The sequence below is a fragment of the Astyanax mexicanus genome, chromosome 3 (genome assembly GCF_023375975.1).
Source record: "Astyanax mexicanus isolate ESR-SI-001 chromosome 3, AstMex3_surface, whole genome shotgun sequence".
Classification (NCBI taxonomy): Eukaryota; Metazoa; Chordata; class Actinopteri; order Characiformes; family Acestrorhamphidae; genus Astyanax; species Astyanax mexicanus.
Window position 1 is genome coordinate 58,152,767 of NC_064410.1, and position 13,514 is coordinate 58,166,280.

Here is a 13,514-nt window from a genome sequence, read left to right on the forward strand (position 1 = left end):
TCAAGGTCAACATATGTCAATAATCATAAACACCGGTGTTTTAGTGTCTTGAAAGCAGTCTATTTTGTATGTACAAAAAAGTTTTATTATTATATATTTTTTCTTTTTTTCAGTACAGCCCATCATATAACTATTATTACATATTTTAACAATATATTATCCTAGAAATAATTACAAAAACAAGAGTAGTCAAAAATATTAGGTTATTTTTTGTATAGTTATTTTAGTGCACTAAATATTCAAATATTCTGCACTTTTGTGTTTTTATATTACAATACTCATGTTGTTAATAGTATTATTATTATTTTAAAAAACGTGTGTGTTTTTATCAGCGTGTGACATTAAGGCAGGCTGCAAATTGAAAATCAGAATTCTAATAGACTTTAAATAGATCACAGATTTGTATTTGTTTTGCTATTGATCATCGACAGTCACGTGTGTTTACTATAACAGCGAAGCGCCATGTTTAAGGTATAGAAAGTGTGAACAGTATAAATAGTAGAAACGAACTTACTGTCATAGTCTTTGAAGAATTTAAAGCAATAAAACTAGAGAAACAGAAGTTAAGTGAGGAAATAGCGCCTCCAGACGAGCTGATCGAGAATGACAGAGAATTTAAAAAAAATAGGATATTGCAGATATTATCTTATTTACAGCAGAGTTTACACCTGTAAACACTCCTAAAACTAGGCTACAAAACCCACAGACTTTTATTTTATGACTGCAGGACTTTTTCTATTTCAGCTGAAGCACCAAAACACAGTCATACTGTGGTAATCAATGGAACTTGTGCTTAACTATACAGACTATACTTATATGTATTATAAGTATATGATATACTTAAAATGTCTGGATACATGTGGGCAAGACTTTTTTCCCCCTTTTCCTTTTCCTTTTATACTATAAGTAGTTTTGAAACCAGTACTTTTACAGTTCTTTTACTTACATGGTAAAAAGCTGTTGATACTTCAACTTCTACAGAAGTATTCCAAACCCTAGTATCTATACTTCTACCGCGAAACGATGCAGCACATAAATAATGTATCAGAGTAAATGTATTAAACTCATGGAAAATATGTAGTGGAGTAAAAGTGGAAAAAAATGGAAAAATAGTATGCCAGTACACACAGATATTGTGTTTTACTACTTAAGTAAAGTAGTGAAGTAAAAATAATACTCAGTAAATTGAATATCAAAGAGTGGATGGACATATTACCCAGCAAATGAACAGTCAGCTCTCTCAGTGCCTGGTTGCATAAAGTGAATTGTTTGCCTTAAGATATTTCTTTACAATCCTTTGAAGATTAGTGTTTTGCAGAAAAAAAATTCCTTATTGTTATCTAAGAGGAATCCTTAAATGTTTCCTTAAGTATCAAAGTTCCCTTTATCACTTCCCATATTCCCTTATTATTATTTATTAGACCCAAAACATTCTTTCTGTCATTTAATCCATACAATTAACAATCTCTTTGTAGCTTAGAAAAGACGAGGCAGTATAAACCTGCGGCCCAGAACACTGTGCTCTCATGTTTAAGGAAGCTCTTTATAGTGCAAAATCACAGAGCTGGTGACCCTACACGCAGCACAGGGAGCAGATAGCTTCAGCACCTGCAGACCACCAATTTCCAGAGGACCAAAGATCAGTACTCTGGACCACTCCCAGGCTCATAGTACCCAGTGTAGAGCACACCCAATGGAACAGGGACGAAATAATGGAAACACCAAGCAAAATGTGAATTTTTGAACTTCAAAACTGTTTCATTTTTAATTAAAAGATTTTGATGAGTGTTATTTTAAATCAGTGTTTCTTTAACCTGGTCCAGAAGCCCCCTGTACTGCACATTTTGGTGCATCAACTGCTTCAAACACACCTGATCCAACTAATTAGCAGAGCATATATTAAAGCAGATAATCCAATAAAATGTACAGGGCAGGTTGCCTCTAGGACGAGGAGTTACATATTATTACTTAAATGTTAATAATATAAATCTACATTTAAATAATAATTTGATATTTTTGCAGGGAAAGATTGCTTTTAGTATCTTAGTAAACAATTAAAGCAAGAGTGTAACCCCCCTAAATTCTATGGCACAATAAAGAACTTTACAAGATAAAAGTCTTCCTGGCTCATCAATAGTTTTCATTAAATAATTTTTTATTTCTTTCAGAATAACTGCAAGTTCTGTACAATTCTTTGTTTATCCTTGGGGTCGCTTAAAAAATGAGAGGTGAAACAGGTTGAAAAAAATGGGATTCGGCCATTTAGTGCACTTAAAACCCCCCAAAAATGTTATGTCCACCAGAATTCCTTCAGTTTGTTTTTATATGCTTGAAAAAAAAGAAATATCAAAGTTCTTCAGATCATTACGCAGGCTCCAGTTTATACTTTTGTTGTTTCGCTCTGAATCCCGGTTCTTCAGTGTCAATAGAGGAGGCACATTAAAAATACTGCCACTTCCCGAGGACTGTGTCTTTGATTGCATCCACGTATTGTGCAGGCACCCAATAAACCCAGTATTGTGAGGCTTCTGTCGGACCCAGCTGAAATGCCTAAGATGAGAAACAAAACAATATTTATATTATTAGCAATATTAAACAGTTGTGACATCAGATTGCTAAGGTATGACCTATTTATTTTGCTGCTGCAATAAAATATGTTACTGTTATTATTGTTGTGTCGTTCACGAACGATTCGTTCGAATGAACGAGTCATTTGAGTGAACGTACTGAATGGAATCACTTCCTCAGCTGATACGTTACTTTCTCAGTTCAGTAGTTGAGCCCAGCAGCGACCGTGCAGTGAACGATTCGGTGAACGAATCTTTTGAACACATTTTTTAGTGAACTGATTCTAATGATTCAGTTCATTTAAAAGAGCTGCTGTGCCCATCACTAACTGTTATATAGTGCTGGGCGATAATAGCCTAAAAAAAGTAATAATCTTCTATAATCAATTATTTTCCCCTCTACTAAAAATCAAACTACAGATGACAAAGAAATGGTTTAAAACTAGATTTACCTGTTAAAAATAAAATAATATGTACAATAAATAAATAAACACGCTTTGGGTTGAGTTAAATCAATGATTTAAAACATTATTTACAAGCCCATGCATATCTACACAGCTGCGGTGTTACTCACACAAAGACAGACGCTGGATTATACTTCAGAACGCGGGTTTGTGACTAAAAATTGAGAAACTGAGATGACTGCAGTTTTTAGAAACGGTAGGAGTAATTTCTAGCTAAATATAAGCTTTATCCCACTGGGTGTTTGTGTGGAAAGTGCTGTAACTTTTTTCGGTACGAGTTCAGTCCTCGGAAAATATACGTGTGTTAGTCTATACATACAAATATGATATTTGTAGAGGCCAATTAAACATTAAACTCAACCTTTTGATTTTAAGTTTTTGCATGTATAATGAGCATGTTCCTTTTTATATTAAAGAATTAAATAATTTAATCACTGATTGTTATCAAGCTATGCCAATTTTTTACAAACTAATTTATAATACCAGCTTATTCACTGGTTCTGCTTTTGTTGAAGGACTGTCTCTACTGTCCTGGAAAGGCTTTCTCTTAGATCCGGGAGCATTGCTGTGAATATTTGATTGCATTTAGCGAGGTCACGATGTTGGATGATCACCACCCCAGATCAACATGGTGTACTTAACCTCTCTCACAAGATAACACCTATTATAACATATGTAACACATTTACATTAGGTATGCTCTTTTAGATTAATGCCCAGTGACTGGATGTAAAAAGCACCCCAGGAGACACATTAACAAAACACAATATTGGTCATTATAAACTATTATTATTTTTTCCCGCCTTTTTTCATTTCTATTCTGTTAAATATCCAGTACATTCGTATTTTCTACCCAAATTTAAATGAGAAAAAAATTGTAAAAGTGAATCATCGAGCAATTAAAATACAATAATAATAATAATAATAATAATAATAATAATAATAATAATACATACCATCATGTGGTAGTCCTCATGACCTTCTATTGGCTCAGTCACAACATTTTTGATGGAACCCATAGGGATTTTTTCTGTTCTTTCTGCAAAGCAATCAAGTGTAATTATAAGTAAGAATGTAACACAGAAGTTAATACTGGATCAACTGTACTGCTGTATCATGATCAGCATGTTTACTTGTGGTTGATAAATAAGACTATGGACACTTTAGAAAACTGCATGTGCTGTTTTAAAAAATATCCTTAAACACAAAATTAAAAAGCTCCTATTTGTCCAACCTTTGCTTTTAACTATAAAGTATATAAACAAAAACATTATATATATATATATAGTTTTATATATACAGCTCTGAAAAAAAAATAAGAGAACACTTAAAATTATGACTTTCTTTAAATTTACCAAATTGAAAACCTCTGGAATATAATCAAGAGGAAGATGGATGATCACATGCGATCAAACCAAGCTGAACTGCTTGACTTTTTGCACCAGGAGTAAAGGCATAAAGTTATCCAAAAGCAGTGTGTAAGACTTGTGGAGGATAACATTCAAGATTCAAGATTTTTATTGAGTACAGGTGTACATGTGAGTGAAAAACTTGGATGAACTTCGGTTCATGTCAAGATGCATGAAAACTGTGAATAAAAAGCAGGGTTATTCCACCAAATATTGATTTCTGAACTCTTAAAACTTTATGAATATGAACTTGTTTTCTTTGCATTATTTGAGGTCTGAAAGCTCTGCATCTTTTTGTTATTTCAGCCATTTTTTTCATTTTCTGCAAATAAATGCTCTAAATGATAATATTTTTATTTGGAATTTAGGAGAAATGTTGTCCATAGTTTATAGAATAAAACAAAAATGTTCATTTTACTTAAACATATACCTACAAATAGCAAAATCAGAAAAAACGATTCAGGAACTGAATTGGGCTGAAGCGGTTTCTTAATTTTTTCCAGTATAATATATATAATACCTCTTTTTCAACAGATCTATGGGCTATACCAATCACTCTCATATAAAGAGATCTCAACCAGCTCTATTCATATCAGTTTCAGTCCCTTTCAAAATGAGCTGTTTAAGGGCTCTGTCACTTTTATGCAAATAAGCTTTTGCTGGCCACGTCATGTGTGACTACACCATAGTGTTTGGTGTCTTTTGCACAGTGCTTGCAAAACCAGCAGACCAAAATGCACATCTTCAGCTGATCTAGTGGGTTGGGCTCTGGTGGGAGTGGACAGGTGAGGGGTGGAGCCAGGGTGGTTCTATGGGTAGACTTGTTTTTTGGTGCTTGGAGTGTTTACAGGGGCAGTTGAGACCCAAGTAAAATACAAAAGCATACAAAAACATACAAAACCATGCAAAAAGTGAGTTTTGCATTATATGTCCCCTTTAAGACTCGTTACACACTTTAACAACTGCACATAAATCCCAATGAGTCCTAATGAGCAGAATAAAGAGAAGGAAGAAGTTACCCTTTGTTCCGATCCACAGCTGATCCTGTTCCAGTTTGAAAGTGAGCCGTACTTTTCCGCCGGACTTGTTGTACATTCCGGATAAAGGCACTGTTGGTAAGCGCTCCTATTTAAGAAATAAGAGATCACTCGGATGTAATCAGAGCGCACAAGGGAGTTATTAAGAATTGCAAAGAACTCCCCTAACTGGTTTAGAGTACCAGCGTTTGGAAAATTATTCTGTTAATGTTCATGCTCACGCTCATTTGCAAAGTCTTGGTGGGTGAACTAGAGCAATACTGTAGTGTGATATAGGGCCGATATCAGACATTATACATGTACTAGTGCATCTCAAAAAAATATATCATTGAAAAGTTACTTTATTTCAGTAATTCAGTTCAAAATGTGAAACTCCTAAAAATCAGTGTTTTAGAAAATTATATTATTATATTAAGACCAATTGGTACTGTTGGCAGTGTGGCCAATGTGCCTGCAGTCCTGCTGGAAAATGAAATCCACATCTCCGTAAAAGTTGTCAGCAGAGGGAAGCATGAAGTGCTGTGAGACTTTAGACTTGATAATAAAACACAGTGGATCAACACCAGCAGATGAACATGTCTCTCCAAACCATCACTGATAGCAACTTCTCACTAGACCTCAAGCAGTTTGGACTGTGTGTCTCTCCACTCTTCCTCCAGACTCTGCTCCATTGATTTTTAAATGAAATGTAAAATTTACTGATGATCAGTGATGGTTTGGAGAGACGTGTCATAAAACCGGTTATCTGCATTGGCCGAGAATTCCCTCATCGGTGCATCACTAATAGATATTCAAGAGTAGCTTTGATGTATTTCATTTTCCAATGTGTTTCACTAAAAGTGCATGCCCTCTACAGTCTAACAATCTATAATGATTTAAATGACTGATGTAAATAGTATAAAACATCACTTATTACCTTAGTTCCTTTTATTGACGGCATTACATCCTCAGGTTTGCCTTTGTCCAACACTTTTCTGTGTTGCTGAAAAACAAAATGATTTACAGTGAAATAAACCAATACTGCAACTCAACATATTAAAAAACAGTGTACGTGCTCCATAACTTACTATGTATAAGTTTCTAACTACAAAATGTGTTTAGACCCCTTTACTTTTTTCATATTTTATGTTGTGGCCTAAGGTTTTCCCCGCTGTCATTCTGTGCTCATTAGTCTACAGTGATAACTTGAAATTTAGCTCTGGTGGATGAGCAGCTCCAGTTAATGTCCTGGTTGTTCTAAACTTCTTCTATTTCAGAATTATGAAACACACTGTGGTATTGGGAATTTAAGTGCAGCATAATGTTTATGTAGCTTCTCCAGATCAGTGCTCCACACAGTCTCGTCTCTGAGCTCTACAGCAACATTTCCCTCCTCATGGCTCCACAGGTTTGCTCTGATATGTATTGTAAGCTATGGGACCTTAGACAGACTGGACCCTGTCTTTCCAAATCATGTCTAATCAACTAAACTTGCAATTAAGTTGTAGAAACATCTCAAATACTATAATTAAACATGGAACCCCCCACAAATTGATCATAGAATGGGTTAGTATATTTACTATATTTTTCACACTATAAGATGCGCTTACAATTCCGGTGCGTCTTATGTATGAATTCTTTTGAAGTACAGAGTTATACAGGAGTGTCAGCTCAGTTCCCCAGCAGTTTTAGCATTACCTGCTAACCTGCTAATTAAAATATTGCTTCACCCAGCTATAGTGAAAATCTGGAAATGTAAGCTTACTGTAAATAAACAGAATTGCTTTACTCACCCAAATAAACAGTTTTCAGGAGAGAAATCTGTGTAGATTAACATTCAGCTCCTGTTTTTTTTTGTAATGCTTTTTTTCTAGGAATTACAGCTTTGTTTACTTAACTTAGCTTAGCTTACAGGTCTTGCCACCTACTGAATTAAGAAAGAAAACATGGCGACACCTCTGTTCCTTACTAGTGTCACATATACGTCAAATGTCCATGTAACATTTTAGTTTTTCCTTTTGAAATTTTGTAGACATTTCTAAAATTCACTTCACTTTGTCATTATTTGGTACGGAGAAGGGCTGGATGATATGGCCCTAAAACAATATTTCTTGGCGATGTAATAAAACATTATTATTATTTTTTTATTTCAAGAACCTAACATGTAATGATACTGATAATGCACTGCATATATTTAGGATAGAAATAAAATAAATGATACTGGACAGATATATAATCTTTCTCTAGTAGATATTTGATGGGAAATTAGAACAGAGAGAAATTTACTTTTGTTAAAATAGCAAAAAAAACTAAGTTACAATATTTTAGCGTATACGATATTTAAAAATGTTGGCGAAATTATTGTGTCTGATATGATATTATGGAGTGCAGAATAATGGGGAACATTTGATTAGTTTCAGAATACATTGTAATTTTTGGTACATAAGAATTCTCACCTTTTGCCTGCACAAAGGCTCCTTTTTGTTTTCCTCAGCTTTAACTTCTTGCTGAATTACTTCTTTCGGCGTATTTACAGCCAGGACGTCGTTTATTGTAGATCCAACCACCATTATTTTTGCACCATTTGTAACTTTAATTTCACGAAGCGTCTTGTCCTCTGGTAGCAGTCCTTTGTACATAACTTTCTGCATAGCAGGTGGAAGACCTGTACAACACACACGACACGTATAGGAGAGAAGTAGTTTAGGATTCAAAAGAATGGGGAATGGGGAGATAATCCAAAATGTTTATCCAACGTACAGCCTGCATTTATCTAAAGAGTTCACGCTCCTAAACTGATGCTCATGTGCTAAAGAGCAGAGCTTCACATCAAGTTTTGGTTTCATCTTCTCCAGCTTCACAGCAGTTATTAAGGAGTTATCCCTAACTATGTTATTTGGTCAGATAATTTTTTTGTTTGTGTCCTTGGTTTATCTAAACTTCACTTTTAAATGCTCTTTTCCTTCGATGCTGCTGCTCTCCTGTGAATGATCTTCTGTACAGGAGTGGCAGCATATGAAAAGATTTCCTTCAAAATATAGGGGACAACTCAACAAATACTATGAGAAATGGGGTTTGCACTTACAGAGGTATATAGAGGATTATAGATGAAGTGCTTATAAAGTCCTATATCACTGTTATCATTTGTATTATTGCATTACAGCTGCATTTATGTTGGAAAAAGTTTAAAAAGTGTATCATTAATATAAGAAATGTTTACATACTATTGTAGCCTGTATAGAGCATTACACTCCTGATGTTTTTTTGTGTGTGTTTAGCTAAATGTGATTATTACACATTGGAAAAGTAATAAAAAAAGAAATAATGCATGGTTTTGCCAAGAGTCTTCTAATTTAGCTGTAACAGAGACATTAATCCAAATATTTCTGAGCTCTGTTACCTCATTTTTCCACTAATGAAACCCTCCCTCACAGCTGTTGTGCATTTTCATGTCTGATTATGTCCTGTTTTATTTCTCCTTACAGCCTTTTTTTCCATCTCGCTGATGTAAAAGTCACATGAATTTTGATCTTGCTGTTCAGACACTGCAGTCGCATTGCTACAAAACTGGATTTTAATACCACATTTGAAATTTGCCTCAGTCGGAATTAAAACATCTGACATATGACAAAAGAAATCAGATTTGGGCCACTTTTACGTCATGTTGTTTGTGTGGCATTGTGAAAAGCAAAAAAAAACACAGATTTGCAAAACTTCTAAGTTGTATTAAATCTGAAATGTATAATTTGGGATTCAATGTGGGATTCAATTATGTGATAACAGGGAACAGTTCTCAAATATTTGATGTGATGTCCCAGATCCATCATGTTTGCATTGTTTAAACTAAGTTTTGTAGTAAGTACTAGCTAGGATGAATAACATGAACTTTTTCAGCAATCTGGAGCAAATTCTCAGTGATAAGCTCTGCTGCAGCCTTTACGGCTTCATCACTCTTAAGATTCTAACAAGGATTAAAACTAAACTTCACATGAATCACTGCTGTTTAGCTCATGCTCATCAGTAACCACTCAGATGTACATCACATTACAAAATTGTGTGAATGGCTTGAAATAAACGGCAGATTTGGTGAGAACACCCAGACTTGGGTCACTTTCAGCTGCTGTGCGAACACTTTTTCTTACCAGTGAGTGTGTGGATTTTCTCCTTCAGCTTTGCTCCAGTTCCATCTAAAGGAATTTTAAGATCATATTTGTTCTTATTCCAAATAATTTTCACTTCCACCATCTCCTTCCCCTCGTCACTGTCGTCCCCGTTGCTGACAGCCAGGGCCTGAGGTGAGGAGCTTTCGCCATCGGTGAGAGAGGCTTGTTCAGTCCCTGCTCCATCTCCTTTACCAGCATCTTCACTTAATACTTCTGACTCTGACTGCAGGTTCTCTTCGGTTTCCATTCCCAGACCTTCACTACCTGTAGGAATTAAAAGATGGTTGCATTTTGCATTTAGAATAGCAAAAACAAATGACCTGCCTATAACAAAAACTACTTAAATAAAATCTTCTAAATTGTATTTACAACAATTCTATATTTCATAATTTCGGTCAGTACAGTATATTTCCAATATTAACTGTGTGAAATTAAGTTATATATTGTCCAAGAAAATATTTTGCTAAGCGATATTATTATCTTAAGACCATTAAATGACACTGACATAAGGATATAATATAGTATAATAACATAACGCAATTATACCCTTTTAAAGGACATAATTATTCTAATGAAATTTTATTAATCATTAATTGGAAAATGTGCTTAAATTTTTCTACTACTAACTAACTACTAAACCTATAATAAATCCTAGGTCTTGCAGTGAAATCTTTAAAAACAAACAAACAAAAACATGCCAGTCAATACCAAGCTGATTGTCCTGGTTAGATAAACCAACAGGGTATTTTAGATAAGCAGTTTAGAGGTAATTTAGGTTGGTGTGGCACAGTGGATAAAACCACATCATGTGGAAGACTGCAGTTCAATTCCGGGCCTGGGTGACTAAATGCTGCGCTACACCTAGGACTGGGTATCAAAATTCGATACCAAAAAGGCATTGACTGAAATGTATGGCTACTACTGAGTACCAAAAGGTCTGGAAAAATTTGGTGTCTGTTTTCGATAATTTGCATGAAACAAGTCAAACATGGAGAGCACACGAGCATGCAAGCACACAAGTGTACAGTGCACGCAGAAACGTGGTGAGCATTGGAATTGTCTTCATACCACCGCTGTGATAGAATCTCGGGTGCTCGATCTCACGCGAGTTTGTCTCCCACTAACTCCTTTCTCCCATTCACTAGCACTGTCTTTCCATCTCTCTGACTTGTGCTTTCTTTCTTTCGTTCCTGCTCCCTCAGTCGCACGGTCCTTCTCTCACTCGTGCTGTCTCTCTCTCTCTCTCACTTGTGCTGTCTTTCACTCACGCTGTCTCTCCCTCTCTCTTACGCTGTCTTTCACTCACGCTGTCTTTCACTCACACCGTCTCTTCCTCTTTCATGCTGTCTTTCACTCACGCTGTTTCTCCCTCTCTTTTACTTGCTCTGCCTCTCCCGCACTCGCACTCTCCCTCTCTCACTTACTTGTGCTATCTCTCTCTCTCTCACTTACTCACACTGTCTCTCCCTCTCTCTCACTTGCTGTCTCTCCCACACTCGCACTCTCTCTCACTTACTTGTGCTGTCTCTCCCTCTCTCTCACTTACTCGCACTGTCTCTCCCACACTCGCACTCTCCTACTTACTTGTGCTGTCTCTCCCTCTCTCTCACTTGCTCGGCCTCTCCCACACTCGCACTCTCCCTCTCTTACTTACTTGTGCTGTCTCTCGCTCTCTCTCACTTACTCACACGGTCTCTCCCTCTCTCTCACTTGCTCTGTCTCTCGCTAACTCACACTGTATCTCACTAACTCACGCTAACTAGCGCTGTCTCTTTCCGCTGTTTCCCTCTCCTGAGATATTATAGTACAGTTAAAAAGCTCTAGTCTGCCTGACCAAAACCCTACTACACTATTATTACTGCCCTCTCAAAAAAAAAAATAATAATAATACAGGGAAAAAGGTATAAAAATATGTAGCATTTGGGTATCAGTACCGGTATTGAAATTTTTAAAAACGATACCCAGCTCTAGCTACACCAGTAAGAGTCCTTGGGCTAGACTCCTAACACTACATTTGCCCACCTCTATAGTTGGAATAATCTTGTTAGTCACTCTGGATAAGAGCATCAGCTAAATGCCATAAACGTAATGTAATGTATAATGTAATGTAATGTAAAGATAATGCTTGCCTAGATGTTTTGAGAACAGTGAGAGCTGGGGGTGACAACCCCTGATACTACTCTAACTTATCTAAGCTAGTTTATATAAACTGTCAAATATCTGTGTTGTTATTTTTAATGCTATAACGTTTTATATTATCCAATCAGCTAGGTTATATAGGTTAGCTGAGCTGCTATGAGAAGCCAAGCTAATGCTGAGGAATCCAGCCAGCCAGAAAACTCTGAAAGCTAGTTAGCTAACCTAACTAAAGTGTGTAGTTAAAAATATTAAAAATACCCCTCTAACCACACACACGACCCAGGCGGTGCTCCCCACTTCAATACCCGCAGCGCCCTACAGACGGGTAGAATAGACTAGAACCCGGGCTCTGGAGGAGCAGCACCGCAGCTCGAGCTGGAGCTAAGTTGGCCAACCCGCTGAATATCAGCCCAAATAGCGCTGACAAGCCCAGCCGAGCCCTCTATCCACCCGCACAGACACGCAGCAACCCCCGCTAACCCCTACCGTCCATATAAACGCGTCTAAAACAGAAGATATATGAAATTATAGTGAATTTTCTCCATGCGCCTACCGTCCTGCGCCGCCATGATGATTGTGTACAATATGAGGAGAGGCTGCTGGGAAAGAACGCGCTGTCAGGGATTGGAACCGCGGGGCCGCCGTACTGAAAAACTGCGCTTTTCAAAATCTGGAAAAATAATTTTGAAAAAAAAAATAAATAAATATATATATATATATATATATATATATATATATATATATATATATATATATATATATATATATATATATATATATTTATTTATTTTTTTTTACATATAAAATATATAGTCAGCTATGTAAAATATAGAGTACTAGTCAAAGTTTAAACACACCTTAAATGTAGTGATTTTTCATTATTTTATATTTTTTAAAAATCTGCATTGTAGACTGATCCTAAAATCATCCGAAAACATATAAAACAAATGTTATTATAAAAAAATTAAAAGCTGTATATTGAGTTAATTACTTGAATTTCTTGCCCTCTTAATGTGTAAAGTTGTGAAGAGGTAGAGTTGGTATACAGTGAGTAATGTATGTATTTGAGTAATGTTCTAATCTATATTATGACAAAAACTACTCAACTAAGTAAAGAAAAAATGACTTTAAGAAATTAGGTCAGTCAATCCGAAAAATGGCAAGAACTTAAAAAAAAATGCAGTCATATAAGCCCATCAGAAACGTTATGATGAACTGGCACTCATCAGGACCGTCCCAGAAAAGGAAGATAATAATAATAATAATAATAATAATAATAATAATAATAATAATAATAATAATAATAATAAACTTTATTTATGTAGCACCTTTCATACATAAAAATGCATTTCAAAGTGCTTCACAATGAAATTAAATAAAGCAAACAATAAGTAATATAAGAAAAATAAAAACATTTAAAAAGTAAAAGTTTGATAAAATAATATAAAATAAATAAAATATATTAAATACTAAAATAAAATATAGAATAAAAAATAAATATAGACATAAAAAAAAATTAAAAGTTAAAAGAAGGTTTGTTTAACCCTTTTAAGTTACTACATGATTCCTTATGTTCCTTCATAGTCTGGATGACTTCAGAATTAATTTGCAATGTAGGAAAAAATATAATAATAATAAAAAAAAAAAAACGTTTGTGGAGCACTTAAAGGTAGCATACTTCATGGATATTTTTATTAGGATATTTTTGAGGATTTTCTTTAGGATAATTTAGTTTTTCTTAATAATATAATAAAATA

General features: G+C 35.2%; 2 protein-coding genes across 5 annotated transcripts in view; both read right to left on the reverse strand.

Moving 5' to 3' along the window:
* Window positions 1-13,514, reverse strand: part of LOC103043027 (interleukin-4 receptor subunit alpha) — a 679,179-nt gene that overhangs the window by 600,018 nt on the left and 65,647 nt on the right. The gene's annotated exons all lie outside the window — the stretch shown is intronic.
* Window positions 2,135-12,420, reverse strand: ubfd1 (ubiquitin family domain containing 1). Its single transcript, XM_049475542.1, has 7 exons — window positions 12,311-12,420; window positions 9,598-9,882; window positions 7,912-8,120; window positions 6,393-6,458; window positions 5,459-5,564; window positions 3,987-4,069; window positions 2,135-2,550 (listed from the first exon to the last, which is right to left on the reverse strand). The coding sequence occupies exons 1-7, from the start codon at window positions 12,324-12,326 to the stop codon at window positions 2,440-2,442; spliced, it is 876 nt and encodes a 291-aa protein (XP_049331499.1). The 5' UTR covers window positions 12,327-12,420; the 3' UTR covers window positions 2,135-2,439.